The sequence below is a fragment of the Physeter macrocephalus genome, chromosome 1 (assembly GCF_002837175.3).
Source record: "Physeter macrocephalus isolate SW-GA chromosome 1, ASM283717v5, whole genome shotgun sequence".
In the NCBI taxonomy this organism is placed as follows: domain Eukaryota; kingdom Metazoa; phylum Chordata; class Mammalia; order Artiodactyla; family Physeteridae; genus Physeter; species Physeter macrocephalus.
The window spans coordinates 95114636-95131057 of NC_041214.2; the positions used below are offsets into that span (position 1 = coordinate 95114636).

The window sequence follows — 16422 nt, forward strand, 5'->3', positions numbered from 1 at the left end:
CAACCCATTCCAAAAATGGGCAGAAGACCTAAATAGACATTTCTCCAAAGAAGATATACAGATTGCCAACAAACAAATGAAAGGATGCTTGACATCACTAATCATTAGAGAAATGCAAATCAAACTACAATGAAGTATCACCTCACATCAGTCAGAATGGCCATCATCAAAATATCCACAAACAGTAAATGCTGGAGAGGGTGTGGAGAAAAGGGAACACTCTTGCACTGTTGGTGGGAATGTAAATTGATACAGCCACTATGGAGAACAGTATGGAGGTTCCTTAAAAAACTAAAAAGAGAACTACCACGCGACCCAGCCATCCCACTACTGGGCATATACCCTGAGAAAACCATAATTCAAAAAGAGTCACGTATCACAATGTTCGTTGCAACTCTATTTACAACAGCCAGGACGTGGAAGTAACCTAAGTGTCCATGAACAGATGAATGGATAAAGAAGATGCGGCACATATATACAATGGAATATTACTCAGCCATTAAAAAAACGAAATTGAGTTATTTGTCGTGAGGTGGATGGACTTACAGTCTGTCATACAGAGTGAAGTAAGTCAGAAAGAGAAAAACAAATACCATATGCTAAAAGATATATACAGAATCTAAAAAAAAAAAGAAAAAGGTTCTGAAGAACCTAGGGACAGGACAGGAATAAAGATGCAGATGTAGAGAATGGACTTGAGGACATGGGGAGGGGGAAGGGTAAGCTGGGATGAAGTGAGAGAGTGGCATGGACATATATACACTACCAAAAGTAAAATATATAGCTAGTGGGAAGCAGCTGCATAGCACAGGGAGATCAGCTCGGTGCTTTGTGACCACCTAGAGTGGTGGGATAGGGACGGTGGGAGGGAGACGCAAGAGGGAGGAGATATGGGGATATATGTATATGTATAGCTGATTCACTTTGTTATAAAGCAGAAACTAACACACCATTGTAAAGTAATTATACACCAATAAAGATGTTAAAAAATGTTAATGATAAATGGAAAGGAGAATCAACAGATGTCAAGTCCAAGATTATTCAATGCTGAGATTATGTGATAAGCATTTTAAACCAGCTATTGTAACTATGCTCATTGAAGTAAAGGAAAATACACTGGAAATGAAAGAAAACATAGGAAATCCCAGAAGATAAATAGAAAATATAGAAAAGAATCAAATAGAAATTTTAGAACTAAAAAATAAAAAATTCACTGGATGTGCCTATAGTAGCAGAATATATATGCCAGAGGAAGGAGTCAGTGACCTTGAAAACAGAGTTAAGGAGTTTTTTGATGAAAGGAGAGAAAACCTGAAAAAAATGAAGATAACTTTAGGGGTCTGTGGAATAATATTAAAAAATCCAACATAAGGTTAATTTGAGTCTCAAAAAGAGAAGGAGAGAAAGAGAATGGGGCAGGAAAAATATCTGAAGAAATTCTGGCAGATGACTTACAAAATTTGGTGAAAGACATAAGCTTATAGATTCAAAAAGCTCAGCTAACCCCCAAATAAGTAAGTTCCAATCAGCATGATGATAAAAACTCCTGGAAACTAAAGAAAAAGAGAAGATCATGAAGGCAGCCAGAGGAAAATGACATATTACATAGAGGGGAATGACAATTTGGATGACTGTGGACTTCTCATCAGAAATTATGAAGGCCAGAAAGTAGTGAAACCACATTTTTCAAGAGCTGAGGGGAAAAGTCAATTTAACATTGTTAAGAACATTTAACATGAGATTTATCCTCTTAACAAAATTTTAAGTGTACAACACATTATTGTTGACTATAGGTACAATGAGTGCTGTAGATCTCTAGAGCTTATTTATCTTGCTTGACTGAAAAGTCAGTAATTTTATAAATAAAAAACAAACTAAACAAAACAATCAGGAAATACATGGAAATCTGAATAACATTATCAATCTCCTTGATCTACTTGATATTTATAGAACACTACATCAACAACAACAAAATACATATTCTTTTCAAGTGAATATGGTACATTAACCAAGATTGACCATATACTGGGCCAAAAAATAAGTTTCAGTAAATTGAAAAATATTGAAATTGTACAGAGCACAATAAAACTAAACTGGAAATCAGTAAAAATGACATACCTAGAAATCCCTCAAATATGTGGAAATTAAACAACACAATTCTAAGTAAATAACTGGTCAAAGAAGAAATCACAAGACAAATTAGAAAATATTTTGAATTGAATGATAATAAAAACATGACATATCAAAATTTGTGAGATGCAACTAAAGCAGTGCCTAGAGGGAAACATTTTTAAATGTCTATTTGAGAAAAGAAGAAAGGTGTAAAATCAACAATCTAAGGTCTGACCTTTAGAAGCTAGAAAAAAAGAGCAAAGTAAACCAGAATTAGGAAGAGGAAAGGACATGACAAAGATAAGCACAAAAAGTAATGGAAATAAAAAGATAATAATCAACAAAGCCAAAAGCTGGTTCTTTGAAAAGATCAACAAAAGTGATTAATCCCTAGTTAGATTGATTAAGAGAACACAACTCACATGAGAAGGATTCTACCTGCTGTCCTTGGCTTTGAAGATACAGAAGGGGGACTATAAGTCAAAGAATGCAGTGGCCACTAGAAATTGGGAAAGGTCCTCAGCTTATAGCCAATAGGTAATGGGATCTTGGTCCTACAAACACAGGAAGTGAATTCTGCCAATAACCCAAATGAGTAGGAAATGGATTCTCCTCTTAGAGCCTCCAGAAAGGAACACAGCCTGGCCTGCCAACACCTTGATTTTAGTATAGGTAGACCTGTATCAGACCTCTGATCTACAGAACTATTAGAAATTTGTGTTGACTGAAGCCACTAAGTTTGTAATAATTTGTTACAGCATCAAAAGAAAACTAATACAATACCATACACAAAAAATAACTACACATGGATCATAGACCTAAGCTTTAAAGTGACGATGATAAATCTCCTAGAAGAAAACATAGGAGAGTATCTTTGAAATTTGGATTAGGTAAAGATTTCTTAGATAGCACTCAAAAAGTAAAAATTCTAAAAGGAAAGACTGATGAATCATATTTTATGAAAACTAAAAATGTTTGCTCTTTGAAAGACGTTGTAAAGAAAAATCAAAGGAAAGCTACACTGAGAGAAAATATTTGCCATACACTTATCTGATAACAGACTGGCATATCCAGAATATATAAAAACTGTTATAGTTCAATAATAAAACAACAACCTAATTTAAAAATGGATTGAAGATTTGCACGTACAATTCACAAGAGGAGATATATAAATGCCCAAAAAGTACATGAAAAGCTGTTCAATATTTCTACTAGGGAAAGGCACATTAAAACTACAATAACATATTAGTGGAATGACTAAAATAAGAAAGGCTGACAGATCAAGATTTGATGAGAAGAAATGGCTGCTTTCAGATTTGGGGCAGGAAAAGTATAAGTTTCTTTCTAGAACATTTTGTTATAGCACAAAGCAATGAAGTGATCCAAGATAACGAGGAGTGTTAAAAGTGCTAGGAGTCATCCTCAGAATGTTCCCATTGGCTTCAAATAGTAACATTTGAGCATCATCAAGAATAATAACTGCAAGGGATTGAAATACACAAAACACATTTAAATCTATGAGTTGATAATAATACTAAAAACATGGGTTACCTTTAGCCAATTCTATGAAAGATTTTTATTCTGAAAACTGGTAAATGAAGAGAAAGAGTTAAGTATTTTCTCTGTTTTCCTATGTAATCTATGTCTTAGGGCAACCAAATAGTTGACGAGATGTATTATGACCAATAAATGAAAAAAGAATGATAAAATTAGAACATCACCATGTTTCAATCTTTACTGAATTAATGGGTCAAGCAATGATCATCAATAACTTCTTAGAGCAAAAAGATCATCAATGGCTGGATCATTATGCACCGACTTATGGAGATAGACAAGAATATTATGGTGTAGTCTTTATAAGACAAAAAAAATTGAACCTGAATTTAAAGAAAACATTAGATATAACTATAATCAGCAATTTACAGAAAATATAGGGTTCCAAAGAACATGATAAATGACATCATTAGAAAATAATCAGCAAAATCCAGACTAGGAAACTCTTCAGTACAAATGATCTGGTTACTTCAATAAAAAATACTGTAAAAAAAATATATAGAAATGAAGGGTGAATCTTTATATAACCTTGATAATGTCCTGGATCTAATATATATATATATTAGATCCAGGACATTTATCAGTCAGTCAAAATTTATGGACCTTGTTCTGATGGAGTTAGAACAACAAAAAGTAGACAATTGGTGAAATACAAACAGTAACTTGTTATTTGATATTAAGGGATCACTGAAAATATTTTAGGTGATAATAGTATTGTGATTAGATTTTTTTAAATTAATTAATTAATTTATTTTTGGCTGTGTTGCGTCTTGGTTGCTGCATGCAGGCTTTCTCTAGTTGCGGCGAGCGGGGGCCACTCCTCGCTGCGGTGCGCGGACTTCTCATTGCAGTGGCCTCTCTTGCTGTGGAGCATGGACTCTAGGTGCGCGGGCTTCAGCAGTTGTGGCGCACGGGCTTAGCTGCTCCATGGCAGGTGGGATCTTCCCGGACCAGGGCTCAAAACCGTGTCCCCTGCATTGGCAGGTGGATTCTTAACCATTTCGCCACCAGGGAGGTCCCGTGATTAGATTTTAAAGTCCTTGTATTTTATAGATATGTACTGAAATATTTACAAATGACATTATATTATGAATAGGATTTACTTCAAGATAATCTGGGGGGGAGGAAAGGGGGTAAGGTATATATCAAATAAGATAGGCTTGTGGTAATAGTTATTAAATAGGAATAATGAGCACATGGAGAGTAAATATACTATTCTCTATTTTTGTGTATGTTTGAAATGTTCGATAGTTGAAGAAAATTTTGAGAATTAAATAACATACAAGGAATCTCCAGCAAATATTCCATCACTTGAAGGAGAAGAGAGAGGAAAAAAAGGGATAGAAGCAATATTTGAAAAAATGTTAGCTGAAAAAATTTCAAAACAGATGAAAAACATTAAAACACAAGGGTCTGGAACTTCTATTTCCTCTAAAACCAGATTTCCCTCTTGTTTGAAACAACTAAAAATGGACAACATATAAGAAACAATGGTTTTCAAGATATCAGGCAACAAAGGACAGTGCTCTGTGAAAGTCAGGAAAGAAATGAAGTGAGCCTTATGATTGCTCTACCCTACTGTTTTCAGAAAATTTCCTAGCCTCAGAGTAGGGAAAGTGAACCTGAGAGGAACCCTGCAGACCCCTGAGTTGAGGAGATGGAGCTGAGATCCTGGGGGAAGCAAGGCAGGTATAGTTCACAGGACAGAGTGCCAGAGAGGAGAGAACTGCACAGAAAGAACTCTGGAAATCTGCAGAAGGTCCCCTTCAGGTAATCCCCTGTGTATAGATCAGTATGTGTGTGAGGAAACTACCTGAGGCCATGGAAAGAACCAAGCCAGGAATACTGCCTATTATCACCAGTCAAACTGGAAAACCTTGTGATTCATGGGGCACTGGGTAGAGTACTCAAAAGGGTTTTGCCTCAGTAGTGGGGAATACTTAGCCCTAGATGAACACTGCTCTGTTTCACTCTAAAAAAATCTTAAAGCAAAATTGGAAAAGATCAGATTGTTTCCAAGTAAACTAGCTGAGTCCTGAAATAAAACCCAAGAATATACATGAATACAAAAAAATCCAGCACCTACTAAGGTAAAATTCATAATATCTTGCACCAATCAAAAATTACCAGGCATACACCTAACTATTACAATGTTATATGTCAATTATATCACAATTAAAAAATTACCAGGCATAAAAACAAGCAGCAAAAAGTTATTATAACTATATTCTCTTAAGTTCAAAAAAGTTAAGTAAAGATACTGACACTCTAGAAAAGACACAAATAAACTGGAGATAAAAACTACCAAAATTATAATGTATGCAATGAAAAATACACTGGCAGTTTATTATTAATGGTACTGTAGACACTGCAGAAGAAAAGATCAGTAAACTTGAAGATATAGCAACAAAAAAGATCCAAAATGATATAGAGGGGAAAAAAAGAATTAAAAAACATTAACAGAGCATCAGGGAGTTGTGAGACAACTTCAGCTGCCCCAATATATGTGTAATTGGAGCTCCCAGAGGAGAGGGCTGGGATAAAAAAATGTTTGAAGAAATAGTGGCTAACAAATTTCCAAATATGCTGAATACTGTAAGCCCACAGTTATTAGAAGTTCAGAGCACCACAACACAAGAAACATGAAGAAAACTACAATACCACTTTAAGTAGGAGTGTAAACTGGTCTGAGTACTTTGGAAAACTTTGGGGCAGCAATCTTTTAAAGCTGAACTTATGTCAATAACCTGTGACTTAGCAATTACATTTCTAGGTCTGAACCCAATAGAAATGCATGCACTTGTGCACCAAGAGACAAGTACGTGAATATTCACTGCAGCCTTATTCATAACAACCAAAAAACTGGAAACAACCAAATGTCTAACTCATAATAGAGAATACAGAAATGAAAATGAATGAATAATATGCACAAGATGAAAGAATCTCACAAACATACTGTTGCTCAAAATAAGCCAGCCCCCGAATAGTACAGTGATCCATTTATACAAAATCTAAAAAATGTCAAACTGAAAGTCAGAATAGTGGTTATTTTCTGGAAGAGAAAGGGTAGTGATTGGAAACAGGTACCATGTGGGATTCTGAGGAGCTGGTAACTTTCAATCTTTTGGTGGTTTCATAGCTCTATTTAGTTAGTGATAGTCAAGTTGTACAGTTTTGATCTCTGTAATTTTCTGTATGTGTGCTTGAAAAGTTTTAAAATTGCAAATAAATATATTTCACCACATTAACAGCAGAAGGGAGAAAATCATACAATCATCTCAATAGATATAGAAAAATAATTTGATAAAATTTAATAATTCATGATAAAAACTCTCAGAAAACAGACTATAAGGGAACTGCCCTAATATGATTAGTAGTATTTATAAAACACAATAAACACCATAGTTAATGGTTAAATAGGGAACTTTTTTCCTTTTTTTTTTTTTTTTAGGATTGAGAGCCAGCAATGTGAACCACTGTAGCTATTTCTATTCAACATTAATTCTACTGGAGATCCATAACCACTGTTCTATATCAGTGTTCCAACAGGAACAGCACTTTCAAAATAGAGAAATTCAAAGACAGTTTATTCAAAAAGGGACTTTTTAAAAAGAATTAGGCATAAGGTAGTCACAGGATATAATGCAATAATCCAAAGCTAGTAAAAACTGAACTAACTTTAGGACTGAAGGTCAAGAGGAGGGAACATTACTATAATTCAGAAGCAAAGAGTTATGTAAAGTAAGATACCTTAAGAGAAGCAGTGGTTTCCACACAACTCAAGACAGACAGACTGTGGGGAAAAGGACAGGGGAATAAATCTGACTTCACCCTCTTTCCTCCTTCCAGTCTTTCTCCATGGTTTCCTACTGGCTTAACCCAACCGGAAGTCAGATGGAATAAGAGCCTATTGATCTAGTCCATATAGATTAGTTTCTCTGCAGGGTAAAGAAGAGAGGAAGGTAGACCTGAAGGGGCAAAGAGAAGATAAATAATACATGCAATAAGACAAAAAGAAAGAAAAGGATAAGGATTGGAAAGGTCAAATAAAACTGTCACTATTTGTAAATGATATGATTGTATATGTAGGAATACCCAAAGTATCTACAAATGCATGATTATAATTAATAAGTTGAGTTTAATAAGGTTGCTGCATATGAGATCAACAAAAATGAGCTATATTTCTCTATGTCAGAAATTAGAACCTGAAAATTTAAAAGTTTCTACTTATAATAGCATCAAAAATGATAAAATACCTATGGATATGTCTATCAAAAGATATGTAAAACCTTGGACTTCCCTGGTGGTGCAGTGGTTAAGAATCCGCCTGCCAATGTAGGCCACATGGGTTCGAGCCCTGGTCCAGGAAGATCCCATATGCCGCAGAGCAACTAAGCCTGTGTGACACAACTACTGAGCCTGCGTGCCACAACTACTGAAGCCCATGCGCCTAGAGCCCGTGCTCCGCAACAAGAGAAGCCACCGCAATGAGAAGCCTGCGCACTGCAACAAAGAGTAGCCCCCGCTCACCATAACTAGAAAAAGCCCACGTGCGTGCAACAACGAAAACCCAACACAGCCAAAAATCAAATAAATTAATTAAAAAAAAGATATGTAAAACCTTTATGCAAATAATAACTATACTGGAAGAAATTAAAGACCTAGATAAATGGAGAGGATAAAGCTTATTGTTTCAAGCTGGTACTTCTCCCCAAATTGATCAACAGAGCCAATGCAATCCCCCCCAAAATCCCATCAGTGTTTGCCAGTGTGTGTGTGTGTGTGTGTGTGTAACCTGACAAATAATTCTAAATGCTGAAATGGAAATTCACAGACCTAAAAACATCCAAGATATTTTAAAAGAAGAATAAGATGTGAGGACTTGCTCTGATAGATATTAAGACTTATCATGAGGCATTCTAATTAAGAGATTCTTGTAGTGGAGCAAGGATCAACAAATATACTATAGGAATCAAATAAAAAGCAGTGCAGAAAGTACTGTCTTTTCACATAAGGTGCTTGGTCAATTGGATGTCTGCTTGGAAGAAAATAAAACTTGACCCCACCTCACATTCTATACAAAATCAATTCCAGATTGATTGGATATAAATGTAAAAGGCCAAAAACAAACAAAATTTTAAAACAAAATAAAACCAAATGCTCCCTCCCCCCAAAAAAACCCATAAACAAACTTCTACAAGATAATACAGGGACTATGATGAGGAGCTTGGACTAAGGAGAGACTTCTAAAATAGTACACCAGAAGTAATAAGAAGATTATTAACTTTGACTACGTAAAAATTCAGAATTCCTGTTCATCAAAAGATAGCTTTAAGAGATAAAGGAGAAGGCAGAGAGTGGGAGAAGATACCTGCAACAAAGAGTTCATAACCAGAATACATAGAAAACTGTTACAAATGATTAAAAAAAGACAAACAATACAATAGAAAAGAAGTATTTCCAAATGGCCAATAAACAAATGAAAAGGTATGCAACTGCTTCAGTACTCAGGAAAAACAAGTTGAACCTGCAATGATTTATTACTGTTCATCCATTAAAAAGGCTAATGCTGAAAATACTGACAATACTAAGTGTTGGGTGTAAGTGATAGGATGTAAGACAACTGGAACTCTAAAATACACTGCTATTGGGAGTGTAAATTGGTACAACTGCTTTGGAAAATTGTTTGAAATACTCTACTAGAGCTGATCAAACACATACCTGACAATCCAGCATTCTCTCTTGTGGGTATACACCCAAGAGGAATGTGTGTATATGTGCACCAAGAGACACGCACATGAAAGTTCCTAGGAAAATTTTTTGTAATAGCTCCAAGCTGGAAATAACCTGAAGGTCCACATCTATCACAGAAAGGATAAATTGTGGCATTTCATACAATGAGTACTATACAGCAATGAAAACGAATGAACTACAGCCACACACAACAGCACGGATTAATCTCACAGACACAGTTTTGAGAAGAAGAATGAACCAATGAGTCCCTACTACATGGTTCCCTTTATATAAAGTTTAAAAGGTTGACAAGCCTACATAGATACAGAGAACAAGCTAGTGGTTACCAGTGGTGGGGGGCAAACTACTGGGTGTCAGGCTCAGGGATGTATTATACAACATGGGGAGCAGAGCCAATATTCTGTAATAAGTGTAGATGGAAAGTAGCCTTTTAAAATCGTATAAAAAATGAAAAAACATTTTTAAAGTCTCAAAAGTTAAGCTTTTGGCTCTAGAAGTCGTGCTCTTAACCACCAAAAAAAAAAATAAAATGAAATTTAAAAATAAATTTTAAAAAAAGCTGACAAGTCTAAACCAAAGTGTTTCATGATTCATGTTTCATGGTAGAATTATAAAGAAAAGTGAAAATATCATTATTGTAAAATTCAGAATAATCGTCTCTTTGTGGGGAGTGATAACCATGAAGAAAAGAAAGGGGGCGTCTCGGATGCTGGCAATGTTTTAATTTTTTTTTAACTTGAACGGTAGTTACAGGTGTGCTCACTTCATGATAATTCACTGAGTTGTATATGTTTTGTACACTTGTATGGGTGCTATATTTTATAATGAACAGAATAACAAGCTTGTTCTTTTTTTCCTATTCCATACCTGGCACAGCATAAAACTCAGGGGGTCCTCTGGCTTTTCATAGACTAGGTTTTCAGTGATCTGCTGAGAGAGAGAGAGAGAGAGAAAGGCATCACATTATGGTTCTGAGCTAAAGCTATATGGTCAGGTTATACCTGAAGCAATCTTTTACATTAACCTAACATGTACCATAGCATTTTAAAGAAATTCGTATATCTCTACATAGTGACAAATTACTTTCTTACTGCTGATAAATTTGGTCAAATTAAGGTAAAACTTGGAGGGATTAAAAATTTAGGAATAAATAGCAATGTATATTTTTCTAGTTTCTAAGATCAAAGAGTTTTGGAGAAAGATTTTGAGAATTGTGATTTTGCTAGACTGAGAAATCAATAAATTATTTGCTTTGAAGAATAGTCAAAGAAAAAGTTTTGAATAAAAATTTTAAAACACTGTATGATTTTTTACATAGAAACTTCCTTCTAAGGCATTTGATTCTAAAAGGTGAAAATGATGTTCAGCGTTTGTAATAATAAATGAGAAAGAATATAAAAATCTTCAGAGACCCCCTTCCATATGTTTTGCTGTTGTTGAATAACTCAAAAAATTATAATAAAGCAAGCAGAATTCTCACTTGCAGGGAATAACAATAGGGCAAATTTCTGGTATAAAATATTCTGGTCTGTTTAATGCATCCATGCTAATTAATTATTTCATATATGTTTCTACTGAACACACATTTATAACTAATTTTTCTGATAACAATGTTCAATGCATGAGCATTGTTTTTTCCTGACAGATAAAGAAAATTACAGAACGATTAGAATTCTACTTTCTACAGCTTTCATCCTTGAGTTTAATAATTAGTATTTCTTTGGTTAAAGCCAGAAAATCCAGCCATTAGAATTCTCCCACAAAATGACATTTTAAAGAAAGAAAAGGCATACAGCAGTATTAATAAAGCAAATATCACTTATCTCTATTTTATATGAGGAAACTGAGATTCACAGAAGTTAGGTAATTTCCTCCAAATCACAAACATGAGAAGGGACAAAGTTAGCTTGGACCCTGGGCTAACAGATTTTAAAATTTGTGCACTTTCCTCTATTTCTTACTTCTTTAAACTTAAATTCTTCCAGTTTAAATGCTTTCATTTGGGGTGGGCCACTCTTACTTACAACTTTCTAACCACAAAGTTACTTCATGTATATATGTATATATACCTTGCTGCATAATAATATTAACATAAAAATACACATGTCAGGAGAACAGAAACAAAAACAACCCACAAAACAGCAAAAACTTTATAAATGTGATAACATTTTATAATTCTGTATTGGCCAAGGAACGTCATACTTTAAAGAGTTTCCAGCCCCATATCCTGAGGTCAATAAAATTTGTAATTTCAAGAATTAGAAGCAACTTTTAACTATGTCATTTTTCTCCTAAAGAATGTGGTTTCTCAGATGGTCAGAGGTTGGTCATCTTTTGAAAGTATTATATTCCTGCCTGGAAAGTCTTTTTCTCTCCTTTTCAATTGCCATTATTTTGTCCTTCCTTCCTAGTCTGGCTCAAACTTTAACCCTGGGCCAAATTTTTTCCCTAGCAACCAACCTATCAGATCTCTAATTCCTCTGAAGGGCTTCATATCATGGTAAGAATCATTCATTTGGTGTTCATCATTTACTACTATTGGTTAATACGTCTTAATGCACTTACTGACTTCTCATTAAGATTATATCCCTTTTATAGCAGATGCCCTTTCTTGTACCTCTTATAAGTCAGGTCAAAGTTTGTCGTTTACATTATAATTACTTTAAAACTCACAATTAAAAAAGAGGTTGAGTGGTTTACCTGGAATATTTGCAGAATGTGGTGTTTCTCCATGTATCGCAGTGAAACTTGATAAGGATCTTCATATACTATAGGAGGGAACCGCTTCTTATAAGGTTGATTGTATGCCTGAAAACTCCTTCTTTCCTGGTATTCTGAAATATCAACCTAAAATGGAAATATCCCCCAAGAGAGTCTTTAATGAATTGAAAATCCCCAGGAAGTTTTGTTGCTATTGTTGCTTTTATCAGTGGAATCTGGTATTGATGGGATCTGAACACCAGGAATTAAGAGCAAAGACATTATTATGAGAGACCTGGCTGATTCTCCAGGCAATGTAATGCACCCTAAGTCCTGGGAGGTACCTTAGACATCTCCAATCTACTTCAAATACTTTTCCCTTCACAGAGATTTCCAGCTGACTCCAAATTCCTTTCCTTTGGTAGAAGCCCAGAGGGGGAATGACTTAGTGTCCCAGTGTTAGCAGCAGAACCAAGACTTGCAACCCAGGTCTCCTGAATCCTGGTACGTTGATCCTTCCTGAATGGCCTTACTTAGTGTAGCAGAGAAGGCAATCCATCTCTTTATTTCCCACCCTTCTCCTGCCCTTCCTGAATCCTATGGGTCACACATACCACAACATGTGCCCTATTCCTGCATTCTGCCAGGCCCCTGGCTTAACCTCCAACCTCCCAGGTGGGTATCAAATGCCCCTTTAACCTACAGGCTGGGTTTCCACAGGTTGAGTTTTTTCTTGACTGATGATATAGTCCAATTTGGATAAGATGGAGGGAAATCTTTGGGAGTAGGCTCGGTCTTTTGTTTGGAAAGTACTGGCCAATCTGTGATCAAATGGGATGAATGCTTGCAGATCAGCTACACTTTCCGTTTTAGTTTCAAGGGAAGCCTTGGATATGCTGCCATCTGTCTGGCCAGGCTCAAATTTGCAGGGTTGCACTCTGAAGTCAGCCTCTTTGTCTTCCTTGCTGTAGCCAAGTTGGTGGAATAATCTATCATCAGACCGGCTACATTCTCCATAGTCAAACAGGTTGTCTTCTGTGTAATCATCCTCTTCTTCCACTAAGTCGTCAGCCTGGGCAGATTCACTGCCAGCCTTGTCAGGGTCAGCAGCCTGGTGTTCAGCTGGTTTAGCAGCTTGGTCATACACTTCGCGGTGCGTCTTTACAGATGTTCTGTGGTCAACTTGGTCAGACAATCTATGATCAATCTGTTCAGAAGGTTTTTGCTCAACCAGGCCGGACAATCTACTTTCAATCTGTTGAGAAGTTCTTTGCTCAGCCGGGCGGGACATTCTGTGATCACTCTGCTCAGAGGCTCTTTGTAAAGATGGGACAGATGGTTTACGGTCAATCTCTTCAGAAGCTCTTCTCTCAGCTAGGCTGGACATTCTGTGATCAATCTGCTCAGAAGCCCTTCGTTCAGTCTGTTCAGAAGTACCTTGTTCAGGCAGAGCAGACATCTGGCTGTCAGTCTGTTCAGACTCCACACCACCAGCTTGGCTAGATGCCTTGCTGTCCCTCTGTTCTGACATGCTTCGGTTAACCTGATCAGATGCTCTACGATCGGCAACATTAGCATGGTTGGATGCTCTGAGGTCAGCCTGATCAGATGTTCTTTCTCCCACGGATTCATATGCTTTGTGGTCAGCTTGATTAACTACGCTGGGTTCAGCCAGGCCAGACACCATCTGGGCAGCCTGGGCAGCTGCTCTGTGATCGGTCTGGTCATCTGCTTCCACTTCATCCTGGTTCTGCCTGTTGTCTTCCTGGCTGTCTGTGTGGCTGTCATTTGGGGACTTGGCTGTACTTTGGTTTTCCGATGATTCCGCCGGAGCCTCTTCTGGAGGCTCTTCCATTTTCTGCCTGGTACCAGACTGGTCTAGATTGCCAGACGCTGTGGGTGGGGCCGGGCCGGGTAGTCTAGGCGACCTTCGGAGCGCACGAGACAACAATACCCGCGGGCTTTGTTTGGACCTCGGAGCTCCAGCTCTTCCGGGCGCGCGGGCGGATGCCGGTGGATGCCGGGAGGTGAGCAGGGGGAGCCCCGCCTCTGCCTGGGAAGGGGATGCCTTCGGGCGCCCAGCGTGGATGAGAGTGCAGGGGCGGACACCCTCTCCCAAGAAGTGGTGATGCCCACAGGCTGGCGTCGCCACCGCCCAGTGACCGGTCCTCAGGGCTCTGTGAATCGGTGCCTTAGAGCGGTCCCCTCCCGGTTTTCTTACGGAGGTCCACAGCTGTGTGTGTGAAATAGGATCCAGCAGGTTATCACTCGAACCAACAAAATGTTAGCGATGAACACGCGTCCAACCACACGAGGGCGGCAGACCTGAACAGAGGTTACTGTTGCCACGTTTCATCGGCTACTGACTTTTGTATAACCACAGTTGTATCACAGAGTATGATATTACTTCTGGGCATGTGCTAGTAAATGGTCCTGCTAAATGTTATTTTTCTTTAGACTCTTATCGGAATTGGGGTGATGTGGCCAAATTCTGTGGTGTTTCTTTTAATTAAAAAAACAAAACAAAACAAAAACTTTTAAAAGCCAGCCTTTCCAAAGAGTGCCCGTACTGTTTTCAGTGGTACCAGGAAGCCAGGAAGGCTTTAGTCCTTCTAACACTCACATTACCAAAGTCAAACGCATCTTTCTTTCTTCACTGTAAGAGTGTAGAGAGGAGGCTTTTGCTCTCCTTCTCACTCTCATCCCGACACACCCCTTGGCAGTTCATTGCTGCAGGAGCATCCTCTTCTCTGTCTCACGGGACAGGAGAGAAGCTGTTTTCCATCTTCTCTGGGAAGAGCTGTGCTGACTGTGGAAACTCAAGCTCCAAGTGTTTTCTTGCTTAATTAGTCATATATGGTTGGAGGGCTGGAGAGAGGAGAGGAGATCCAGTGAGAATGGGTTCTAAAATCACCCCATCCAATGGTCTTATAGCAGAAGGGAGGGTTAGGGTTAGGAGCCAGAGTTCCAGAAAGAAAAGGAGTAAGGAAGGTGGGGGAGAGATAGGAGAAGGAATATTTAACAGGTGGGGAATTTGCACTTGATGGTGGTGGCCAGTGGGGTACATGTTTTGAGATTTGCCCCTCCCTTTTTGAAATAAACCTTAAGAATCCACTTCAGGCCAGCACGCCCTCTATTCTCAGGAGCAGGGTAGTACAGAGGTGGTGGGGCAGGCCAAGAATTGGTAGTGTAATGCCAGATATTCTTTTAATATGGGTTTAATTGCATTCAATAATTAGAGATAAGACTTAAAATCCAAATGCAAATAGTAGTAATTAAGGAGTGAGAGGGAGAGTGCGTACCTTTGGTGCCATACTTAGGAACAGAATTTAGATGCACTGAGATAAAATCATTTACCTAACAGTACCAAGAACATATTTGGTGCTCAAGACGAGTTTGTTGGATATAAATATATTAAAGATTTGCCTTATTTATTTATCTAAAAATGTGTGAAGCAAATGGATGCTACGTTTGAAGTAAAATAGGTGATGGTCTATCCTTTGCAACTTCAAAGGGGCATTGGTTTTGTAGATTTGTTTTTCCATTTATAAATTAAATGTAATTATTGTAGAAAAGTAAGGAAAACAAACATAAATTTTAAAAAATTCCCCAAACACCCCAGGGATAACCTTTATTAACATTTTCATGTATACCCTTCTAAAATTTTCCCCATGCAAATCTATACATCTAATATCTATAGGTATGTGTATATTTTACAAAATGGAATCAAACCATGTAACTGTTCTATAAACTACATTTTCATTTAATGCTATGGTTTAAATGTTTTTCCATGTCAAGAAATGTAATCTAAATTAAAGAGCATTGGCTTTTAGAGTTAGACCAATTTGTTTTAATTCTGTATCTGCCACTTATTAGATTGTTGAGTTTGAGCAAATCTCATTATTTTTCTGGGCTTCAATTTTCTCATCTGCAGATGAAAACGGGAATAATATAATAGTTCTCAGAATTCTTGTGAAAACTAAATGAGATAACAAATATAATTAGCTCATATGTGCTTCATAAAGAGTAGCTATTTAAAAAATATATATATAATTTATTATATGAATTTATTTTGTTGCTTTTAACAGTGCTGCATTGACCATCATTGTACAAACATTTTACAAGTTTGTCATATTTTTTCCTTAAGATAAATTTTCTGTTGTGGAATTGCTTGGTTAAGGAAGTGTGCTCATTTTGGTGTTCTGAAAGTACTATATTTAAAAATGCCTTCCAGAAAAGTTGGGCCAATCTCTAGCTCCACCAGTAATATATGAGAATGCTATTTCCCTATACCAAGTCCAA

General features: G+C 37.1%; 1 protein-coding gene across 3 annotated transcripts in view; it reads right to left on the reverse strand.

Moving 5' to 3' along the window:
* The window catches only part of TEX55 (testis expressed 55), a 28309-nt gene extending 14215 nt beyond the window's left edge, over positions 1 to 14094 (reverse strand). The window contains exons 1-4 of one of the 3 annotated variants that reach the window (XM_007106247.3): positions 12824 to 14094; positions 12121 to 12267; positions 10288 to 10350; positions 4507 to 4726 (exon numbers count right to left, since the gene is read on the reverse strand). In XM_007106247.3, coding sequence (XP_007106309.1) covers positions 4691 to 4726; positions 10288 to 10350; positions 12121 to 12267; positions 12824 to 13975 — 1398 coding nt within the window. In that variant the 5' untranslated portion in view covers positions 13976 to 14094 and the 3' untranslated portion in view covers positions 4507 to 4690. Of the gene's footprint in view, positions 1 to 4506; positions 4727 to 10287; positions 10351 to 12120; positions 12268 to 12823 lie in introns of those variants that run through there. The other 2 variants (XM_007106246.3, XM_007106245.3) reach the window with 2 other exon arrangements.
* Positions 14095 to 16422: the final 2328 nt, after the last annotated feature.